The sequence below is a fragment of the Hypanus sabinus genome, chromosome 12 (genome assembly GCF_030144855.1).
Source record: "Hypanus sabinus isolate sHypSab1 chromosome 12, sHypSab1.hap1, whole genome shotgun sequence".
Lineage (NCBI taxonomy): Eukaryota > Metazoa > Chordata > Chondrichthyes > Myliobatiformes > Dasyatidae > Hypanus > Hypanus sabinus.
Genome location: NC_082717.1, coordinates 74745372 through 74770409, shown reverse-complemented (window position 1 = coordinate 74770409; position 25038 = coordinate 74745372). Strand labels below are relative to the sequence as shown.

General features: G+C 39.0%; 1 protein-coding gene across 6 annotated transcripts in view; it reads left to right on the top strand.

Annotated features, from left to right (window-relative positions):
- Positions 1 to 24796, top strand: part of LOC132403024 (1-phosphatidylinositol 4,5-bisphosphate phosphodiesterase beta-4) — a 542946-nt gene extending 518150 nt beyond the window's left edge. For all 6 annotated transcript variants that reach the window (XM_059986236.1, XM_059986232.1, XM_059986233.1 and 3 more), the window contains one exon: positions 22113 to 24796. In XM_059986236.1, coding sequence (XP_059842219.1) covers positions 22113 to 22201 — 89 coding nt within the window. In that variant the 3' untranslated portion in view covers positions 22202 to 24796. The remainder of the gene's footprint in view (positions 1 to 22112) is intronic.
- The last annotated feature ends 242 nt before the right edge of the window (positions 24797 to 25038 follow it).

Genomic DNA, 25038 nt, shown 5'->3' with positions numbered 1-25038 from the left:
ATTAGGTTATGAGAAAAGATTGAGATTGAGTGCGTGGGACTGTACTCACTGGAATTCAGAAGAATGAGATGAGATCTTATAGAAACATATAAAATTATGTAAAAGGTAGATAAGATAGAGGCAGGAAAGTTGTTTCCACTGGTAGGGGAGACTAGATCTAGGGACATAGCCTCAAGATTCGGAGGAGTAGGTTTAAGATGGAGTTGAGGAGGAATTGCTTTTCCCGGCGTGTGGTGAATCTGTGGAATTCTATGCCAAATGAAGCAGTGGAGGCTAGTACAGTAAATATTTTTTCAAGGTTGGATAGATTTTTGTATAGTAGGAGAATTAAAGGTTACAGGGAAAAGGCAGGTAGGTGGAGATGAGTCCATGGCCAGACCAGCCATGATCTCATTGAATGGCGGAGCAGGCTCGATGGGCCAGATGGACTACTCCTGCTCCTATTTCTTATGTTCTTATGTTCTGGGCCTGTACTCACTGTAAGTTAGAAGAAGGTGGGGTGGGGGAATCTCAATGAAACCTATTGAAAATTGAAAGGCCTAAATAGAGAGGATGTGGAGAGGATGTTTGCTATAGTGATGGAGTCTAGGACCAAAGGCACAGCATTCAGAATAGAGGGACGTCCATTTAGAACAGAGATGGGGGAGGAATTTCTTTAGCCAGAGGGTGGCGAATCTGTGGAATTCATTGTCTCAGAGGGCTATGGAGGGCAAGTCATTCAGTATATTTAAAGCAGAGGTTGATAAATTCTTGGTTAGTAAGGGCATTAAAGGTGATGGGGAGAAGGCAGGAGAATGGGGTTGAGAGACATAATAAATCAGCCATGATGGAATGGTGGAGAAAGCTCTCTGGGCTGAGTGGCTACATCTTCTGGTCTTATTCAGTCTGTTAGTTTAAACTCTCAACGTGTAAATAATCAGTGTATTCTATATGGCATATTCCTCTTGAGATTTGTTCCCAGCGTGTTCCATAAACACTCTGCAGAAATCTCTCAATAGACTTCTCCTTGACCTGACACCTTTGAGATAACCTTGCATAGATACAGAACACTGATAGAAGAAAGCCTTTGTTGATGTATTACCTTCTGCAACTCAGGTCCAAACGTGTGATAACTTTGTCAACCAAGATTGGAGTAGATATGGTGGCATATTGCCCACTCATAGCCAAGTAAGTGAATGATCCGAAAGATTACTCTCTTCCCAACCAGCGCTGCAGTCAGCATGAGCCATACTACACTTTCATTATAAAACATTTGTAAAAATAACCCATCCAGCAATTTCATTTATAATCCTTGTACTATGAGCATGGTAGTCAACAAAGAAACAGTTTCTAAAAGGAGTGGCCTTGCTCCCTCAGTTAGCATGGGGCCCATTTCTTTCTTTTTTTTTGCCATGTAATTATAAAGTGCCATAGTTCCCAAATAGGCTATACATGAACATTTCAAGCAAGTTAATAGCAGCTGCAGGTCAATTTACGTCATCTGTTTATGGCTTCTGTCCTGTTGCTTCTTACTGGAGGAGTTGGAGTTTCCTCCGTGGTATTTACTATGTCGTACGATGTCATAGAGAAGGGCAATAAGGGAAAGTAGTGGAGGGCCTCCTTCTGCTTCTGAACTCTTTTGTACCAATTTGCATTCCATTTCCTCCGTGTGATCAGGAAATGGGCAACAGAAACTCAGGTCATCCCACCATACCGTGTATTAAGAATGGTAGAAATGCAAAATTGTGATGTCAAGGCTGCTGATGTTCCTAACCAGAAAAATACTCTACAGCTATCAGATGACCATAGCAACAATCCCTGAGATGGTGTTAGGAATGCCCATTGTGGGGAGGATTTAATCATACTTTCTGATCCCTTTCTTGAGGCACTATTTACCTGTTCAGTGTGACTCCAGACCAAGGAGAGTATTATCATAATTTTAGAAAATTTTGAAACTCTGCTAATCTTGGCAATGGTTCCTAATTCTGTGGTGATACAATGCTGTTGAATTTCATTTACCTTTTTGAGTGTGGAGAATTCATTCCAATCATGGAGAATAATTCATGGCCAGGCCTATGGGCAGAATTTCCATCTAATACTTGTTTAGCAGCAAAATCACCCTAACCCATCTATTTTTATATGCTGTTTTCTATTGTTTGTGGTTGAAAGGCATCGTTCTTAAAGATCGCAGTTTCTTCCACGTAACGTATTTACTTGCACCCATTTGCTCAACGCATCCACCATTCTGGGTGGCAGTGACAACAGGAGCACTGATTGGTCATTCCCTACTCTCTGTGAGCTGATCTTGGTTCTCTCTGTATATCTCTATGCTTAGAACAGAAAAATAACTAATGACAGCCTTTAGAGTAGTTTCCAAACACAGATATAGTATCTAAACAGTGAAATCATTCTGTGTGCTGTCATCAAGAAACATATTAGTGTTTATCCTAATTCCAGTCTTGTTTTAGGATTATCATAACTAATTCAGAGTCAATACTTTGAACAATCTCGATGTAAAGCTTATTTTTTTTAACTAAATTGGAAAATCAGCCCACAATATTTATGTGGAAGTCTTTGTGGGGGAGGATGGATTTGAATTAGTTACGATTCAGTCTGAGCAAAAAGAATCATGCAGATTAGAATTGTATCTGTTGAACCATTTCATTGGATCACTGTTGCTATGGTACCAAAATTATTGCTAGCATTTTCTTCCTAGTTATTTGGAGATCACCAATGTTTCAGGTTTTGATGGTTGATAATGACTGACTGATTTGATGCAGTTTAATGTGGTTTTATTTCTGTTTTGAGTTCACAGTTTCTATATTGAGAACTTTATCTTTGTAATGGACTTTAAAAGCTACTTAAAAGAGTGTTTGGGCTCAGTAATATCAACACTTAAGCAATTTATTTACAAACATAAGCACAATTATGAAGCTATATAAGAATCACCACACAGTGTACAGTATTCTATCCAGATATGAAAACAAATTCAGGCTCTTATCCTACATCAGACCCATGGTACTAGTGATTAACCCTGTGGTTTTTTTCCCCTTTTTATCTCAATCTCCAAAAGTTGCGGCATTAGTATTGCACAATTCAAACTCCTTTGACAAAACTAATAAATCTCCTGCTACTTCCACAGGAAGAGTTATTTCCTAAAAGACTTTTGGAATATGAGAGCCAGTATTAAATTCCAATTAAATATAGAAACAGAGCTTGGGATATTGGGTTTAAATTTTTTCTGATTTATTCATGCTATTGATAGGATTGATATATTTTTTCATCTTGATGCTCAATCAATACAGAACAAGGCACCACAGAAATCCTCTTGCAAAATTTTTGTTCAATTTTTGTTCAGACCAATCATCAGAATGGGGAAGAAATATGATCGGAGTGACTTTAGAATAATTGTTGGTGCTAGTTGGGGTGGTTTGAGTACCTCAGAACTGGTGGTCTCCTCGGGTTTTCACACACAACAGTCTCTAGAGTATACAGAGGATGGTGCGAGAAGCAAGTGGCACTTCGGTGAATGAAAACACCTCATTAATGAGAAAGTTTAGAGGAGAATGGCCAGACTGATTCAAGGTGGCAGTAACTCAAATAACCACACATTATAACAGAGGTGTGCAGAAGAGCATTTCTGAATGCACAACATGTCTATCTTTGAAGTGGATGGGCAAAAGGAGCAGAAGACAACATAAAATTCCACTCCTATACTTAACAAAGTGGTCTCTGAGTGTACGTTCCTTTGTTATTGGTAGAAAGAGTCACTGGCATGGAATTATAACCTGGTTTAAAAAAAAGCTTTGAAGTCCATTTATACTTTTGTTTCTTATTACTGACTTCCAAATTTGCTCTTTCACACGACTAAAAACACTCACTCTGTATCTGCAGTTGTCACAGCTTTTCATAGTTTTCAGGAACTTAATCAGGTCACATTTCAGCCTGCTCTTTCAAGTGGAAAGGGACCCAGCCCATTCAGGCTCTATTGGTTGACATTAAACCCATCTCTGTCTTGTAAATTGTTCTTTTCACCCTCCCTACTTGCCTCTTAGATCCTTTATATAAAATAGTCAGATTTGTACACAAAACTCTGGATGGATTGCACTGAAGTTTAACACAGGTTTAGTATAACTTCTGCACTTTTCCATTCCAGTTTTCTGGAAATAAACTTTATCCTTGGTTTGCCTTTTTTAAAATCTAGCATTATTCACATGAAGCACAATCAGCCTTTACTCTTTAAGACTCCTTTGTATCTTTACCAGAGTTATAACTATAATTAGGATCTTCCTTATACCTATCTTGTAGTTTTGACACCGATTTTTTTGCTGAAGTGGGAAATTGGACCTGGCAGCTCTTCTCATGGTTCAAGTTAACACTAGATGTATTTTGTTCACATGCTGTCATCATCAACATGTGGTTCACGTTAGTTATTTAATAACAAGGAAATGAATCTAAACATTGTGACTTATAGGCTTATGAAAATAAGGAGTACATAATGCTGGAAGTGTGAATTATATATGAATTAAAATTATTCTCTTTGACATTGATTTTTATATTCATGAAAAAAATCCCCTGTAAATTTTTATTTTAAATAAAATCAGTGCCTGCAATTATGAGGCTGCAAGAACTGATAGTTGTGGTTCACAGACTCTTCAATCTGTAGGCCCAGTGGTAGTCCCTGATTTCATCAGCAACAGCTATTGGGTCAACGGATCCCATGGCTCAGCATACAAATGAAACTGTTGCTGCCATTCTAGAGAGGTGCTTCCATCGGTGAAATGCTGCAGTTTAGATTTGGTTCTATTACAGGAACTTGGCATTCCCCCTCGCCAGATGTGAGCTGCTGGTTTTTCAGTACCTTGGAGAGTATGTTTACCAGATAGTATTGATGATTCCTGCGCTATTACTGAACGTCCGAGATGGACTCATCTTTTCAAAAAATGGGGTTTCCCTTCCACTACCATCACCTGACCTCCTCCATTTCTCTCACATCTGCCGTCACATCCTCCCGCCATCTTCCCCTTGTCCTTACCTATCACCCCACGAGCCTCCTTATCCACCACGTCATTCTCTGTAACTCCCACCATCTCCAATGGGATCTTGCAACTAAGCACATCCTTATCCCACACCCCCCCCCTCAGCTTTCCTTGAGGATCTGTGTCTCTAAGTGACTCCCTTGTCCACTCATCCCTCCTCACTGATCTCACTCCTGGCACTTATCCCTGCAAGTGTGTGTAGAGTGCTATAGCTGCCCTACACTACCTCCTTCACCACCATTCACAGCCCCAAACAGTCCTTCCAGCTGAGTGAGGTCATCTCTTGTAGCTGGTGCAGCCTCCTCTACATTGGTAAGACCTGACGCAGACTGAGGGACTGCTTCCTTGAACCCCCTCGCTGTGTTCACCACAAAAGTCAGGATCGACTTCTCATTCTCATACTGACAAGTCTGTACATGGCCTGCTCTACTACCATGATGAGAGCTGTCTGAGGTTGGAGGAGCACCATCTCATATTCTGTCTGGGTAGCCTCCAAACTGATAGCATGAGCATCAGTTTTTCTAACTTTACTAACTACTCCCCCCTGACCTGTTCTCTTCTCACTTTCCCATCACCTCCCTCTGATTCTCCTTCCTTGTATTCCTTGGTGCCAGCCCTCTCTTATTAGATTTGTTATTTATCAGTCCATTACCCTTTCCAGTTTCTCACACCAAACCCCTCACCCACCTTCCCTATCACTTGCCAACTTGTACTCTTCTCTGTCCCAGTACCTTATTCTGGCTTCTGGCCCCTTCCATCCCTGAGGAGGGATCTCCATTCCCCTTCATAGATTGCTGAATTCCTCCTGCATTTTACGTACTTTACCCACTTCGACCTGACGATGCCCCAGTTGAAGTCACGCATGAACCATGGCTCCACAAGGTAGAGTCAGCAGATGGTGTTGGCACCCAACAGCACCGGCTTCTCCTGCCTCTCAGGGGTGGGGGCACTCTGGGGGAGTGCACTTCCAACACCTGCCGACCTCCAGCCACGTGTCTACCAGAGCTAAATGATGTCCCAGAAACCAGGTCCTGACTCATACCTCCCCACTCTTTCCTGTCTCTGATAGATCACTGCTGGCCCAAGGTGTTGGGGCTCTCTGTGGTGAACTTCCCTACATGATCAACTCAGTACAGTAGTTCCATTTTTTTGCTCCAGTGCCAGTCAGTTGTGGAAGGTCCTGCTCCCAATCCCCACAGAGAACATTTGCTCTCCAATTATAAGCCACCCACGGCTCAGTACCTTCTCCAGGAGCACATTCACAAGTCTCTTCCTGAGCTGGTGTAGCACAAGATGAGTAGAGTAAGGGTGTTGAGAAATGTTGGATTGCATTGTCACTCTACCATTCCTTTTTCCTGGCTGTGAAATACTCTGGTCTGCATCATTCCTGGCCATCACCTACTGTTCCTGTCCAGCTGAAGGTCCTCAGCCTAAAATGTCAACTGTACTTGTTTCCATCGATGCTGCCTGGGCCGCTGAGTTTCTCCAGAATATTGTGTGTGTCACTAACACTTGTTTAATGTCCACATGAACCCTCAGGCAGTTACACACTCAATCGCAGGCCCTGCTTGCAGCATTGCCAACATTTTAATTCCACTGGCCAATATCTCCTTATTTGTATCTTTTAAATTCAGATTCATTTAGTTATCACATGTATGTTGAAACATACAGTGAAATGTCAGTTGCCTTAAACAACCAAACAACAAAGCAAGTCCCTTTCCTCCCTCCCATCTATCCACCTACTCATTCACACACGTTGATTGCCCTAGTGGTCCTGCAGACCCAGGGCTTTGGACATCAGGCCTCGGCTTCTAGACTTCCAACTGACTTTTGGTCTTTAGCTATCGGACTCTGATCTTTTATGGTGATCCCAGGACTTCCTAATGACAGGACCATGAACTCATGGCCTCAAACTCCAGACTCATTAAAGTAGACCTTGAACTCTAAGCTTTGAATTCCAGCTTCTCCAACTCATGTACCTAGGAGGTCACCAGCGCTTGTGACTCCTGCCCGTAAGGACCTCCAATCTTTCTGATCCCGCGGGGCACTCACTTCCTGGTGGGGGGTAGGGGTAGGGGTGGCACCAGTCCTCATCCCCACTAGTCTTCATACACTGCACTTGTCGGCTCAACATCTGTCCACAAATGTCCTTTGTCCACATTCTCACCAGCCTTTGAATGTGGAGTGAAGGCCTGGACCCCAGCCTGACCCCAAACCAGACCCTTAACTCCTCTCTCTGCCCTCCAAACCATCCTCACGACCCTACAGAGACTGAAACTTGGAGCCATCTTGAGTGGATTATTTTTAATAATGATCGTAATGTACGGGTGTGTGCCTATCTTAGTATGTTGTGTTTCACAGGAACATGAATGTCTCAAACCTGCCCCCCATTCTAAATGATTCATCTATCCTGCCCTCAACTCCTCTTCTGTGCCAGTTTCCAATAACCCTTAATTCCTTGATCTGTCAAATATTTGACTATCTCCACTATATAAGATTTGCGAGGATGTTGGCTGGATTGGAAGGCTTGAGTAATGAAAGATTTGGTTAGGTTTGGTTTAGTCATCCTAGGGCAGTGTGAGAGTTAGGTACAATTATGAGAGCACCAAAAGAGGAGAAATCCAATCTCTAGGCAATTTTTTCCTGTCTGTAAAACCAAAGATGCTGGTCTTTGTTGGCCCTGAATTCTAGCCTGTCCTAATTAATAGTCATCTTGTAACCCCAATCTCTCTCTGACTTGAAGCTATCTAGCTATTCCTGTCTCTAATTCCACCTGCTATCATTTTATTCATTAGATTGTTGCATTGCACCTTATTATAGGCCTTTTGGAGATCTTAATAAGTGGCATCCACTGCAATATATTTTCTATGAATTCTGGTTAATGATTTAAATAATTTATGGATATCCTTTTGAAATCCATGTTGACAATTAAAGTATTTTATCTTTTTTTCCCCACCATTAAATGGGATTCATTATTTGTACTCCTAACTGGTTTAACTATGGTAATAGGTTTAAACATATGTAACAATGCTATTTTTCCCTTTCTTAAACATGGATATTTTATTCTGTGAAACTGCACCTTTTATTAAGTGTTTCTGTGAACTATTTTCAAAATTATTTTAAAAATTGTTGATATAATTAAAATACCTGAGTTTGATTGATTTAGGTTCTTAATTTTAAATGTGGTTATATAATCTCTGATCTCACTTTACACATATCTGCCAAACAAATACTAGAGTATTTACTATTTTAGCATTCTATGATTGCCCAACATAATAAAATTTGACAGAATAAAGCATATTCCCAGTTTTTCCTTTTTATGCATATGCTTTTTATTATATTGTTCTGTTTCTCAATGGTTGATTTTTAAGTTCAGGTTTGTCAGGATAAAACTGGCAGATGATAGGACAAAATTGCAGTCAGTTGGATGACTTGCAGTGTAACATGGGGACAAAATCGAAAATGGTAATGAATATAGTACTGAAGGTGATATATTTGAATGCACACTGTATACAGAGTACAGATGATCTTACTGCGCAGTTAACAGATTGGCAGGTATGACATTGTGGCCATCATTGAGTCATGGCTGAAAAAAGATCATAGTTGAGAGCTTAAGATATAGTTGAGAGGATACACATTGTATTGAAAGGGCAGTCAGGTAGACAGAGGGGTTGGGCTGGCTCTGTTGACTAAAAATAAAACGTAATCAAATTCTTAGAAAGAGCTGACATGGGATCGGAGTATGTAGAATCCTTGTTTGTAGAGTTAAGAAACTGCAAAGGTTAAAAGACCCTGATGGGAGTTATACACAGGTCTCCAAACAGTTGCCAGGATATGGGATATAAATTCTACCGGGAAATAGAAAAGGAAAGTCAAAAGGGCAATGTTATGATCGACATGGGGATTTTCAATATGCGGGTAGATTGGGAAAACCAGGTTGGTGCTAGTTCTCAAGAGAGAGAATTTGTAGAATGCCTACGAGTTGCCATTTTAGAGCAACTTGTGGTTGAGCCCAGTAAGAGAAAGGCTATTCTTGATTGGGTGTTGTGTAATAAACTGGATTTGATTATGGAGTTTAAGATAAAGGAGCCCTTAGGAGGCAGTGATCATAATCTGACAGCACTCATCCTGCAGTTTGAGAGGGAGAACATAAAGTCAGATATATCAGTAATACAGTGGAGTAAAAGGAATTATTGAGACATGAGAGAGGAGCTGGCCAAAGTTGAAACATTTCGGCGGGTACAGGATAGATACCCCCAAAAGAAGAAGTAAAGGCAGGATAGGCAAAGGAGAATCAGTGGATGTTGTGTACTTGAATTATCAGAAGGCCTTTGACAAGCAAATGAGGCTGGCTAATGAGATGTGAGCCCATGGTGTTACAGGAAAGATGCTAGCATGGATAGAGGATTGGCTGATTTGTAGGAGGCAAAGAGTGGGAATAAAAGGAGCCCTTTCTGGTTGGTTGCCAGTGACCAGTGGTGTTCCGCAGGTGTAAGTTTTTGGAAAAGCTTATTGTTAAGTTACATGTCAGTGATTTCGATGGTGGAATTTATGGCTTTGGAGTCAAGTTTGTGGATGATATGAAGATGGGGTAATGTTGGGGAAGCTGGGAGGCTGCAGAAAGACTTTGATTAGGAGATTGGGCAGGTAATTGGCAAGTAGAACACAGTGCTGAGAAGTGTATGATCATGCAGTTTGGTAAAAGGAATAAAAGCTAATAACTGTAAACTATTTTCTAAATGAGGAGAAAATTCAAAAATATAAGATGCAAAGGGACTTGGGAGTTCTTGTACAGAATTCCCTAAATGTTAACTTGCACGTTGAGTTGGATTTGTGGAAGACAAATGCAATGTTAGCATTCATTTTGAGAGGAATGGAATATAGATGTGAAGATGTAGACTTTATAAAGCACTGGTGATGCGTCACTTGCAATCTTGTGAGCAGTTTTAAGCCTCTTATCTAAGAAAGGATGTGCTGATATTAGAGAGCATCCAGAGGAGGTTCATGAGAATGATTCCAGGGTTGAACGAGTATGAAGAGCATTTGAGGGCTCTGGACCTGTACTCACTGGAATTTAAAAGAATGGGGGTGGGGAGTGGAATCTCCTTGAAACCTAGTGAAAGGCCTAGATAAAGTGGATTTGGAGGGGATGTTTCCTTTCATGGGTGAGTTTAAGACCAGTGGACACAGCCTTAGAATTGAGGGATGTCCATGTAGAACAGAGATGGAGGGATATTTCTTTGGGCAGAGTGTGGTGAATCTGTGGAATTGGTTGCCTCAGGTGGCCAGTGTATTTAAGGCAGAGGTTGATAGGTTTTTGATTAGTCCGTGCATGAAAAGTTATGGGGAAAAGACAGAAGAATGGTACGGAGGGGGAAAATGGATCAGCCATGCTGAAATGGCTCCCATGTCTTACGGTCATATGAACGACTAATGTGTTCTTGTATTTTTTGTGGATTTTATTTTTTCTAAATTCCGTGAGCACTTTTGAATGCTTCAGCTTGCTTGTCTATAAATCGTTTCTCATTTTATTGAACTAAGTATATCCCCATCTTGTGGATGGGTTGTGTTCCTGGAAAACCATCTGTATTGCAAACCCTAATGCCTTGGAGCCCCAGTGACTCTTGACCTCTGGTACTGCTTATTCAGAGTTTGTAGGGTCTTCTTGTGACTGTTTCCTCTAGGTGCTGTGATTTACTGCTTCTTCTCAAAAAACATGCAGGCTAGTACATTATATAGCCATTGTAAATTACCCCTGGTATGTAGGTGAGCTGTAGATTATGGGAATTTGAGAAGAATTAAATGGGTTATGGTAAGATTATTGTAAAAATGGAAACTTCTTGGACAGCAAAATTTGTCTTGTAAGGATATTGGTTTTAGAATTGGTGACTCTCACCTTTCAATAGATGCTTTTTGAATCAACCTGAATTTTACCTCTTTTTTTTGTTAGGATGCCTCTTTGAGTCCAGTATGATTTCTACTCCAATTCTAATGAGTAGCAGATGTCTGTGCTTGATTTCTTTCAATGTCAAGGGGATAGTCAAGCTTTGCTTTGTGCGAGGGAGATCATGTCTCATTAATTTAATTTAGTTGTTGGAAGAATTAACCAAGGAGGTCAGTTAGGGCAGTGTAGTAGATGTGGTCTATATGGATTTGGGTAATACCTTTGATGAGTTTCCACATGGTTGCCTGCTATGGAAAGTCAGATCACACGGGACTCAGAGAGAGTTAGCTAATTGGATACAGATTTGAATCGATGGTAGAAAACAGAGGGTGATGGTGGAAAGTTGCTTTTTGTATTGGAGGCTTACTAATAGTGGTGTTCCTCTGGGCTCAGTGCAAAGCCCATTGCTATTTTCATCTCCAACGATGATTTTGATGTCATGTACAAGGTATGGTAAAGTAAGTTTGCAGATAACACTTAACAGAGGCAGTGTCATTTCTGGCAGAAGATGTCTATCAAGACTTACAGAGGGATCATGATCAACTGGGTAAGTGGGCTGAGCAATAGCAAATGGAGTTTAATCTGGATAAGTGCAGCTGTTGCATTTTGGTCAGACTTTCACAGAGAAAGGTAGGGCCCTGAAGAATGTCTGTCGAACAGAGGGACCTGGGAGTACAAGAACATAATTCCTTTAAAGTGGCGTCACAGATAAGACAGGGTGGCAAAGAAGAGTTTTGGCACATTGGCCTTCATTAGTTGAGGCACTGATTTTTTAAATTGTGTTGTAATGTTGCAGTTATACAAGATATTGGTGAGGCCACGTTTGGAATATTGTGTTAAGTTTTTGTCAGTCTGCTATAGGAACAATGCCATTAAGCAGGAAAGAGTGCAGAGGAGATTTACAAAGATGTAGAGACTTGAGGGCTGAGTTATGGAGAGAGGCAGAGCAGTTGAGGACAATCGGATTATATGTGAATGATGGGTGATCTTCCGGGAGTGTGTAACATATGGCAAAGTTATTTCCCATGGTAGGGGAGTCTAGTACAAGAGAGCATGACTTCAGTATTGAAGGATGTCCATTTAGAACAGAGGTGCAGAGAAATTACTGTAGTCAGAGGGTGGTAAATTTGTGGAATTTGTTGCCACGAGCAGCTGTGGAGGCCGTCATTGGGTGCATTTAAGGCAGAGATAGATAGGTTCTTGATTAGCCAGGGCATCAAAGGGTATGGGGTGAACGCAGGGGAGTAGGGATGACTGGAAGAATTGGATCAGCCCATGATTGAATGGCGGAGCAGACTCAATGGGCCGAATGGGCTGTTTCTGCTCCTATATCTTAAGGTCTTATTATAAGGGAAGATAGAATGAATGTGCAAAGACTTTTTCCTGTGCTTGGGGAATCACAAGCTAGTGGACAAAGGTTTAAGATGAGAGGGGAGAGATTTAATTGGAAACTGAGAGGCAATTTTTTCACCCAGAAATTGATCAGTATGTGCAATAAACTGCCAGAGGAGGTGGTTGAGGGAATTAAAAGGTATTTGGACAGGTACGTGAATTGGAAAGGTGGAGGTATATGGGCCAGATGCAAGGAAATAGAACAAGGTGAGATGGGATTTTTGGTCTACATGCACCAACTGGCTTTAGGGCCAATTTCTGTGCTGTGTGTCTGTAAGTCAGTCTCTAGGGACACCAATTTTGCCACCTATTGTTAAATATTGTTACTACATAGCAGAAATAGATCAATAGCTTGTGCACATTAGATAGTTACTACAAATAGACTGAGTGATAAATCATAGTAAGGTGGATGAACTGTATCGGTCTTTGGATTCATCAGCTGTGTGGAGAGGGGGAGCCTGCTGAACGGGCAGTAGTCTGCATCTATTCCATACTGTCCTGGTTTGTGTATCAGCCAGGATGCAACATTCACGGTCAACCCTTGATCACCGGAGGCCTCAAGGTAGATGAACAAGTTTTTCTTGGTCTTTTGGGTAAAGGTTAATATTGCACAGAACACAGCCTTATTTGCCCGAGCATAACTCATTGTTGTCCTTCTGTCCTTCTGCCACTTATATTGTTCTGAGTGAAGTTGGAGATAAATGTGTCATTAGAAATTTACCACCCCTTTTTCACTTCAGTGGCAGGAGAATAATTCATTTTTGCAGCACTGCTAAACATACTTGTTTCTACAGGTTCCCTTTATCACATTTCATAAAAATATACCACCAGGCTTGATTACTTAAAAATGCTCTGTTGTTTTACATAGTGAGGAAGAAAGCCAGGGTCTTTGTTCAGCTTTCCAGAGGTAGGGGAGGGTGGGCTAGAAAGGGGACAGTTTATGGCAGTTGCTTTTCATTACAGAGCTTAAAATTAGTATGTTTGGATGCATCCACCCACCATCTCTTCTGCACAGTCATCTGCACATTAAATCACCCAGTATTATTCACCCACATATTATCTGAAGTCACAAACAATCAATCATATGCCATTTTATACATTCATCTCAGGCACTAAGGCACATTTCATCTTATTCACGCAGAATGTTCAGCCCAACACCAAATTTGCAAGGAAAAAAAAGTGTCATTTAAACAATGTAGGAAAAATATGCTAGCTTTGGAAAAGCTGCTAATAGCATTTATTTAATGTCCATATAAAATATATTTAAAGTAGCATTAATAATATCATTGTATAAGCAGATTAGCATTGATTAAAATTTGGCATACAGGTAATAGTTATTTTTAAATATTACCCTCTAAGTTTGTTTGCCAGTGCAGACTGTTAAGTTTATCAACAAAGTGAAAAATCAATTCCTTCTTCACAACAAACACGTCTGAATTAAGGAACCATTAGTTTTGCATGACAAAGAAACCAATAATAAAAACTGTACTCAAGAGCACAGGATTGTGTGTAAGAAAAGTAACATTTCTTCCAATCTCCCATTATAGTGTGGGGAGTAGATGGATAAGCATCTGGAGTTCCACCTGTAGAAGTTCTCTTATCACATTGCCTCCATAATTCTGGTCGTTGTCCAAAGCATACTAAAATTGTTGTAATCATGAATGCAGAAATATTTTCACTAATCAGTTTAATTCTGGCATGCACATAAACAATACAAACCTTTTCATACTGAAGTTCATTAACACGAACATTGAACAATTAAGGAAGAACAATGAGCATCTTGACAGTGATAACATAGGTAGTTAGTTCAAACACTTCCATTCCAAGTAAGAATGCTCTCTTTGAAATGGACAAATGCATTTGAAATCCACTTCCCTGGTCATATTATACCTAAAGACCATTTCATTTGATTGTTTTCCCATTCTTTGCAGAGACTTGTCTAATATGCATTGCATTCTCGGAGTCCAGAACACACTATAAAATTTAACAGCACAAAGGATTTAGCCTGCGTATCTTAACTTAGCAGCACAGAATAGTTCCCCATGCTTCAGTTTACAGCCTACATCTAATAGAGAGGAGACATTGCATGATCTGATGGAATTTCTAAAATGTAAAACAAGCTGCTTTGAATTATAAGCCTCATAAGAACTTGAGTTGCATAAATCAAAATGTTTACATGCTAACAGTATTTGCACAATTTGTACAATTTGTACTATTAGATTGTTTTCAGACATACCTGAAATATAGTCGCTGTTGTCTGATTGCTCGATGTCAGAATAATTCAACTATGCCATGGTAACAGGAATATTTTCAAATGATTCTCAGGAAATAAAATGGGTAAAATGAATCATAGCATCATGGAAATAGTAATAGTTTGAGTACCCAATAGATCAAACCTGCATCATTATCTTTTATGTAATTTGTTCAAATGCCTTATTATGTAATTTACTTGAACATTAGTCCAGCTTGTCATTTCCCTTTTTTAATTTTTTTCTGACCTAGATACATATTTAGTTATGTGATGGAAATGGCTGTAATTATTGGTACTTAGATGAACAGATGATGAACTTTATGCTAAAATCTGTCCCAGATAAAATCATTTAAAGTCGTACAATATTGTAGGGGGGATCTTAAGAGCAAAAGGAGAGTAGAAGTAATAAAGTTCATAATACCTGCAAGAACATTGACACAAGTTACAACCATCAGTGCAAGTTATTTTCTTTGTTATGGGAACTGTAAGAAAGTTTCTTTTTCATATGAATTGCATCTTTTAGTCCATGATTGAACTTAAGGGTCTTAAAACAGAAATTAAAAATAGTAATTTGAATTGATACATTATTGTCGTATGTACAGTGAACAATGGGTGCAAGCTTATAACAAGGTAGATCATATTCTGTATTCATTAGAATTCAGAAGAATAAAGGGTGACCTTACTGAAACTTTTCGAGTGATGAAAGGCCTTGATAGAGTAGATGTGGAGAGGATGTTTTCTGTTGTGGGAGAGTCTTAAGACAGAGAACTCAGTCTCAGAATAGAGGAACAGATGAGGAGGGATTTCTTTAGCCAGAGAATGGTGAATTTGTGGAATTCTTTGCCACTGGTAGATGTGGAAGCCAAGCCATTATATATATTTAGGGCGAGGTTGATAATCAGGGCATGAAGTGATACAGGGAAAAGGTTGGAGATTAGGGCTGAGAAGAAAATTGGATCCTCCGTGATGAAAGACTTGATGGGCCTAATTCTGCACCTATATTTTATGGTCTGTGAAGCCATAAGTCCACCTTATCGTATTAGGTAGCCATTCAAACAGCAGCATAGAAGCTGTCCTTGAGCCTGGTAGCACATGCATTCAGGCTTTTGTTTCTTCTGTACAATGGATGGCGGAAGATGATACAATGTTCGGGGTGGCTAGGGTTTTTTTTTATTATGCTGGCTGCTTTACTGAGGCAGTAGGAAGTATGGACAGAGTCCATTGAGGGAAAGCTGGTTTCTGTGATGTGCTGAGCTGTGTCTAAACTCTGCGATTTCTTGCGATCACATGTGGAGCAGTTGCCAGGCTGAGCCGCTGAGCATCCAAATTGGCTGCTTTATACAGTGCATCATTTAAAACGGATGAGTGTTGACAAGGTCATGCCAAACTTCTTCAGCCTCCTGAGAAGATTTATTATCGAAGTATGTATATGTAACCATATACTACTTGGAAATTCATTTTCTTGCAGTCATTTAGAAGAAAAAAAGAAATACAATAGAATTTTATGAAAAATTATACACAAGCAGATGAAGACTGACTAACAACTGAGGCAAAAAAGACAAACTGCAAATAATAATACTAAGAACATGAGTTGTAAAGAATGCTTAGAAATGAGTCTGTGGGCCATGGAATCAGCTTAGAGTAGTGGTGAATGAAGGTATCGATGCCAGTTCAGGAGCCAGATTTTGTGAGGTAATAACTGTTCCTGAACTGGCTGTTGTGGGACCTAAGGCACCTGCCTGATGATAGTAGTTGAGAAAAGGGCATGACCTGGATGCTGCTTTCATGCGGTACTCAATAAGTAGTGGGAAGTGTTTTGCCTGTGATGGACTACTGTATCCACTGCTTTTCCATAGCTGGGCATTGGTGTTTCCATACCAGGCCATGATGTAATCAGTTAGGATACTTTGCAGTGTGTATATAGAAATTTGTCAAGGTTTTTGGTGGTGTGTCAAATCTATGAAAACTTGTAAGGAAGTAGAGGTACTGAAGTGCCTTGTCATGCTGTCTTACACTAGAGGTGTTGGTGACCTTCCTTGGCCGTGATATCTATGTGGTTGGACAAGGGAAGGCTATTGGTGATGTTCACTTCTAGGAACTTAGAGCTTTCAACACTGTCAGCCTCAACACCATTAAAGCAGATAGGAGCATGTGTACCAACCCACTTCCTGAAGTCACTGACCAGGTCCTTTGTTTTGCTGACATTGAGGGAAAGGTTGGTGTTACTAAGCCCTCTGTCTGCTTCCTGTACTCTGACTCATTGTTATTTGAGGTATGGCCCACTATGGAAGTATCATCTTCAAACTTGCAGATGGAGTTACAGCAGAACTTGACCACGCATTCTTTAGTGTACAGGAAATAGTTAATGCACTATCACAGTGTTTGAAACCGTAAGCAGCCCGCATTCCAAATGGTCCTGGCCCAATTCAGATCCTCAAAATTTGCTGCTTGTCTAAATGTTTGCATTTCATTGTGCCTGTGTTTAATGTACAATAATAGAAGGTCACGTCTATTACCATATGCACAGGTGCAATGAAAAGCCTACTTGCAGGAGCATCACTACAGGTAGGTACATAGATTCAGATAAGCCACATTCAGAAGAAAAACATACATTACACAATTTTTACAAGAAAGAACATAAAGTCCATTTTAATGGAGAGTGGTCACAATGTTAAACTGCAGGGTTTAGAGTACATTACCTTGATCTGAGTATCCATGGCTTCAAAGGGTAGTACTGATTGCAGTATATTGTAAGCCTTATTGTTGTGTATGAAAGGTTGATGTGGCCATTACAATTGCTTCTGGGAAGTGAGTACTGACTTGACTTGCAGCAAAATAAGTGAATTTTAGGCTACAGACAACCTCATGATTCATACTAACTGCACAAGTAGTTGATACAGTTCCCCATGACTTGTGCATTAGGACAAGTCACAGGTTGTGGAATTGTCCAACAGAATTCTTTAAAATAGACTGAGAAAAGTTCTGGCATCAATTGTCAGTTCATTGCTTGAAGCCTGAAATTAAAACAGAAAATGCTTGAAACACTCAGTAGGTCAAGTAATAGCCATGGAGGGATAAACAGTTCACATTTTAAGTTGATAACCTTTCATCTATTCTGGTGCATTTTTTGCTTTTATCTCAGTTTCCTAGCTGATCATAGCATCTCATCAACAAACGGATTGGCGATTATCTCTCAGATCTTTTACTACATTCCATCTATGGTATTGATTATACTTGTGGAGCAGGTTTGTTTGTCAGCAACTGCTTAATCCAAGTCCCTAAATGCAATGCTTCACAGAGAGTAATGGTTGCCACAAAGCTAATTTTCCTGTTTTTGTCCCATATATTCTCGGGAATTTTATGTGGCTAATCTCAAACTTCCTATAAATTAAAGTTACTCAGACAGATAACTTCCAAATTAGTTCTGAGTTATTGTGTAAGCGTCCAAACCTGTCTTTATAAGGGTACACCCATTGCAACTTAGATTTTATTTTTATTCACTATCAGGCCTGGTGGTGCAACAGTTGATGCTTCTGTCTCAGAATCCAAGGCCCCCTGTTGCTGATCCTGACAACAGGTGGTGACTGGGAGGAATTTTCAACTTCTTCCTTTGACCACTTGTATTTCCTCTAGTTGCTGCATTTTCTTTCCATGTAGATTCTGTAAATTACCTGTAGTGTATGTTCATAGAAAAAAGAACCAAAACAGAGTTTAATTGGCATATGTGAAAGAGGAAAAAAATTGCAGGTGTAGAAGGAAAGAGTGAGCATTTTGAAGACAGTGACCACAACACCACGACCTTTACCATAGCTTAGGACAGGAATAGGAGCAGACAGTGTTGATTTGGCAGAGGGGGAGTTATTCTGCTTTTAGGCAGGAAATTGGGCGCATAACTTGGGAATGGATATACTCGGGATAATGGACAATGGAAAAGTAGACATTTTTAAGGGAGTGGTTACATGGGGTTGTAGATAGGTTTGCCCATTGAGGAAGGAAACAATGGTTGACAAGAGACCATAAGATCTAGGAGAAGAATTAGGCCATTTGGCCCATCAATTCTTTGCCATTCCATCATGGCTGATTTAATATCCCTCTCGGCCCCATCCTTCCACCTATAACCTTCAACACCCCGATTAATTAAAAACCAATCAACCTCCACCTTAAATATACGCAGTGAACTGCCCTGAACAGCTGTCTGTGCCAATGAATTCCACAGATTCACCACCCTGTGGCTAAAGATATTTTTACTCATCTCTGTTCTAAATGGATATCCCTTAATTCTGAGGCTGTGCTCAGACTCCCCCACTATAGGAAACATCCACTCTATCTAGGTCTTTCAATATTCAGGAGGTTTCAATGAGAATCCCCCTCACCCCCATTTTTCTAAACTCGAACGCATGTCATCAAATTCTCTTCATATGTTAACCCTTTCATTCCTATGATCATTCTCCTGAACCTCCTCTGGACCCTATCCAATGCCTGCAGAAGAGATGTAGGATATCTAGTCACAGAAAGAAAGAAGCTTACCGAAGGTTCAGGAAGCAAAGTTCAGGTGGGGCTCTAGAGAGTTACAAGGTAGCCAGGAAGGAGCTGAAGAATGACTTAGGAGTGCTGGAAGGAAAGCATGAGAAGGCCTTGGCAAGTAGGATTAAGAAATTTTACACATACGTGAAGAACAGGAGGAGGACTAGATTGATGGTAAGACCAATCAGGAATGGAAGAGGAAACATATACAAGGAGGGGGAGAAAGTAGTGAAGGTCCTTAATGAATACTTTGCTTCAATATTCACCAGTAAGAGGGACCTTGATGTTTGCGAGAACAGCATAAAACAGACTGATATGCTGGAACATGTCAATGTTAAAAAAAGAGGATGCGCTAGAACTTTTGCAAAATGTTAGGATAGATAAGTCGTCAGGACTGGACAAAAGATAGGTGAGTTTATTATAGGAAGCAAGGGAAGAGATTGCTGCACGTAATCATTCTGTCCTCACTGGCAATAGGAGTAGTATCAGATGATTGGAAGGTGGCAAATATTATTCCTTTGTTCAAGAAAGGGAGTGAGGTTAACTCTGAGAATCATAGACCAGTGTGGCTTACTTCAGTGGTGAGCAAATTATGGGAGAAGATTCTTAGAGACAGGATTTATGAGCATTTGAAGAAGTTTAGTCTGATTGGGGATAGTCAGCACGGCTCTGTGAGGTCATACTCACAAGCCTAATTTAATTCTTTGAGGATGTGACAAAGCACATAGTATATATAGATTTTATTAAAGCATTTGATAAGGTTCCTCATGATAGGCACATTCAGAAAGGCAGGAGGCATGGGAAAGTCAGCTAAACGTGGCTGTGTGGATTTAAAAGTGACTTGCCCACAGAAGGCAGCAGGTGGGTTGTAGATAGACCGTGTTCTCCCTGGAGGTCATTGGCCATTGAGTTCTGCAGAATCGGTTCTAGGATCACTACTGTTTGTGATTTTTATAATCAGCTTGGATGAGTAAGTGGAAGGATGGCTTAGTAGGTTTACAGATGATATATGAAGGTTTTTTGGTGGAGTTGTGCATAGTGTAGAAGGTTGTCAAAGTTTACAGCGGACATTGATATGATGCAGAGCTGGGCTGAAAAGTGGCAGATGATACTTAACCTGAAAAAGTGTGAAGTTATTCACATTGGAACATCTGGATTAGAGAGCATATCTTATGAGGATAAGTTAAGTGAGCTAGGACTTTTTGAAGTGAAGGAGCATGAGAGGCGACTTGATGCACAAGACAATAAGAGGCACAGATGGAGTGGATCGACAAGAGACTTTTTCCTGGAAGTGGCTAAATACTGGGGGGGGGGCATAAATTTAAGGTAATTAGGGGAACTCTGGGGGGAATGGTAGAGGTAAGTTTTTCTCCCCACAGAGAGAGTGATGAGTACATGGAACACCCTACCAGGGGTGCTGGTAGAGGCAGGTACATTACAGACATGTAAGAAACTCTTAGATTGGCACATAGATGACAGAAAATGGAGGCTCATTCGGAGGGAAGGGTTAGATTGATCTTAGTGTAGGTTAAAAGGTTGACACATCAACATGGTTCAAAAGGCCTGTACTGTGCTGTCTATGTTCTGTGAAATAGGAGGAAGGGAATAGGATTACTGGGTTTTATTTGAGGTAAATGTGAAGTAATTTTAAGTTATCGCTGCTGTCAGTTCTGAGTGTTCTTGTATTCAAATTCTTCAGCAGAATGGCAATAGAATACTCAAATAATTTTCAAAAAGGACAAGTCAGGGAATGAGAACACAAATGAAATAGAATGTAATCAATCTGTGATAATCCAATCCAGTTTAGTCAGTACCATCAAAGGCTCCTATGCACTTCAGTTCCTGATGAAAACCATGTTTGTGATGAGTCAGACCCAAATAAATGACTTATAGAAACCCAGTGTTACTGCGGATCAAGGACAGTATTTTAACAGTTTATTAATGTTGTCCTTAGTCAGCTGATGTGTAATGATGATGTCTATATTCAGTATGGGGCAAGTATTCATCTTCTTTTATTAGAGGGGAGCTGTCCTCCACTTCTGACTTTCAATTCTGTCTATAACAGTGGCCCAAAATTGCAGTAATTGCGGAGGGTCAATAATAAGTGGTGTTACTTGAAAGAAAACTTCCATATCTTCAAGAAATCTACCTTTCCCAGTATTATTAGAATCATCAAACTAACTGGGTAGCCCATCACCTTCAAGAATTCTCATGGTTTATTAAACCCCGAAGCAATGTCTAATTAACTTTTCAAAGACTTTGCATGTAACTATATCTTTGTAACAGCCATATAGGTTTCAATTATGGCTGAGTAGCCTGTAAGAAAAAACTATTCAAACCTTGTGCAACAAAGAATAGGATTTTCTGTGTATTTTAAAGAGGAGCTTGTTTGTAAATAATTGATTTAATTGGAAATCCACAGTGTCACCTGTGTACAGTGCAGTTGGCTCACTATAAGTAACTTAATGATTCTTGTGCTTATCTACACTGTTAAAATTGTAAACTTACTGTCAGCTTCACAGAATGATAAACATTTCATGGAACATGGAGCATAGTTCATTACAGCACAATACAGGCACTTCAGCGCATGATGTTGTGTCCTTTAACGTTATTTCCAAATGAAGTTTTCTGTAAAAAATATATAATGAACTTTTAATAGCTATACTCTATTCAAAGATATGATAAATATCATATGTGATTATTGTTGGTTATATACCTATGTTTAATGGTGATTACTTGGGTGAAATAAATCTTAAATCCTATTTTGTTGCCAATTTAGTTTCTGATAATGTATATAACATTATGAACCCTAGTCTTGAGAAGTAAAGAACTCCTTAGGCTAGGAAGAAATATTGTAGTGTTATAATTGCACTGCTATATCTAAAACCTGAAATGTTTGGTGATTTCAAAAGAAGCATTTACTTTAACTCTTAGGTTGTCATTTTAAAATTGTAAAATAGAATGATCTTCTTTTCATCCTCAGGCAAAAGAGATGCGGCAGATGGTGAAGCTGGAGGCAGAGATGGCTCGCAGACCAGCAACAGTGGTCTGAATTCCCCAGAAAGTGACTGAGACAATACATCAGTCAGGCATACAATGAATGTAGCCTGTAACAAGTATACAATGAATACTGATGCCCAAACTACAAATTCTAGCCACAATTTTGCTATCTTTTCTTACCTCACAGATCTTTTGCAGCCATCAATTTTCAGTATCAAAAAATCTGCATACACTGATATGTATGGCTTTAATGTCATGAGCACTTTAAAGATTGTTAATTCTATTTAATACGTCTCCAAGTAATTTATTTTAATTGTGGTCTTTTAGCAAAGGTAGTCAGTAAAGCCATACTGACAGTGAAGATTTCATTTAACTAACACCGTAAGATGGTAAATGGCTACTCGGGCAAAGCAGGGACTGGGATGAGGTAGGGATAGATCAAAGCTCTATGAATGATGTGCACTGGAGTACAAGTTAGGACATAAACCACCTTCTGATTTGCCAAGAAGTCTGTTTATCCTGTGTAACCATCATCCGAAAAACAAACGTTGTGTATATATACTCTATCAGTCTAGAATATACACTGAAACAGTGATGATCATTGAATCTGTGCATCTCTGTACTATCTACAACTACTGATATAAGATTTAAAATCTTAATAATGCTTACAATTTGGAGCATCCAGGGAATAGTTATTGTTCCACAAGAAAGATCTTACCCAGACATTTTGACCCTTCAAGCGCAAAACGTTGATCAGAATTGGTTAAGAAAAAAAGAAATTTAGTTCAAGGAAGTGGCACGCCAACTGCCACCTGAAGGACAGTAAGCGAAAGCATTGCCAAGCAGCAGTTTAACACCAAAATAATTCCAGAATAGAAAAATTGTCATACTAATGTAAATGTTCCTTTTACAGTTTTCATTGCATGGTACTGCATTATTAACTATTTTGTAGCTTGCAATGGATTACTTGCATGTTAATATTAAATTAGGAATGTTACTGCCCATTAACATTAGATTGCCTAAAATAGTTTGTCATAAAAATATGAAGTTCTTGTCATTTATATAAATCTTCCAAATTGTTACTAGTAAATGAATTTGAAATGATCTGCGTATTTCCAGCATTCATTACTCTATGATCAAAGGCCTTTATTAAGGGTTTGTTTGTAAAGGAAATCCTTTTGAAAATTTTGAGAGATACAAGTTTCCAAAAATAATGTGTACATGTCCATAAGCTTTCCACTTCAAAATAACTAATAACAATTGGATAAGGGGAAAAATGATTCAAAGTGAAGTTGATAAATTGTTTCAAAATTAAAAAAAATTACAGAAATATTGAATCAGGGAGGCTATTTAATATTCTAAGCACATAATGTAAACAAAATCTACATTATTACACAGGTGCAGGAATGCATAATGTTAACTTCTAATAAGTAATAAACAATAAGGTGTTCAATATTATTTTCTGAGGTTTGGACTAGAGCAGCAAAGATTTGTATACTCCAGTCCATGAGAATGAAATAAAAATACACATCACTATAGACCAGAGAGTTAATGAATCACATTCCTTTTAAATGAAAGGTAATACAGAAGTAAAATTTTAAAATCAAACTTCACCCATTTGGCTAGTAAAGTGTAATTCTAGATAATTTATAACAATATATCTTTAACTGCAGTGTAAAAGACTATCTTTCATAATACTGCTTAAAGCAAAGCACGAGGGTCAGTTACAGGCACCATTGTACTTCAATATATAATGCCTTGAGGAGAGGGTCAAACCTGTGTCTAAAAAGTATTTAAAACATTCTTGCCAATTGGTGTTATTTGATAATATACTTTAATGACTTAAATTCTGTTTTTCCAATAATGACTAAAGCATTACACAACAGAAGGCAAACTTGCTCTCAAAACAGTAATGTTGAAAATATGATGAAATACTGTTTGTAAATATGTATTTAAGATTATACCATCATTTAAGACCAAAATGTGTTTTAAGGCATATTGATTATTCTAAGGGCTGTGTGATTGTGTAAAACTTGCAGACTTGCTAAGAATATATTTGTTTCTGGGAATGCAAATTTGTGTTATCAGTCATTTTGAGGGATTCTTCTCCAGCAAAGCCATTTTTATCCTCTAAAACAAATAGCTTTGACAACATATCAGTTATGGTATTGTATATGTAGGTATCACTGAAACGTATTGCATACTACTGTAACGGTCCTTTTGATGTACCACTGATAAAACTGATTGGTACTAGAATTGCTGCTTTCACAAAGAAATGAAGTGCAATGTGAAAACATTGGAATTATCTAAATTTTGCAACTCGGGTATATAGATTTAAAAACGAAATCTTATTTGCTGGTAGATACCGTCTTTAAATGGCTGTTTTATATTGGATAACTGTCCTACTGCTTATATACTTAGCTATAGTAGGTTTGCTGAAAAAGCAGGCTGTTTTACAAGTATCACTTCCATGTACTGGTTTTGTTTAAATATATATAATATATATTATATAGAAAAAGAAATTTGGTGAAGGTGCTTTATATTTATATTGTCTGTCAAATTATAAGGTAGAGAATTATGAACCTTAATTAATGTTCTCTTGATTCTTTAATACGATTTTATAGTTTCTGTACCCCATTATAATTAAACAACAAAATTGAGAAGTGACATTGGCTGGAGTACTATTTTAGAAAAGGTAAACACTCTGATAGTTTATGCAATTAAGAACAAACTTGAAATTATTTATTACAAGTTTTACTTTAGAACAATTCAATCACTGCAAGGATAATATGTCAGCTTTACTTCCCAAACCATATTTAGTTTATTGTCAAAAAGTAGTAGGAAACATGCATTCAGTTCCCTGTGCTGCATCATCCCACCCCTACCTATAGTTCAACAAGCAAAGTTGT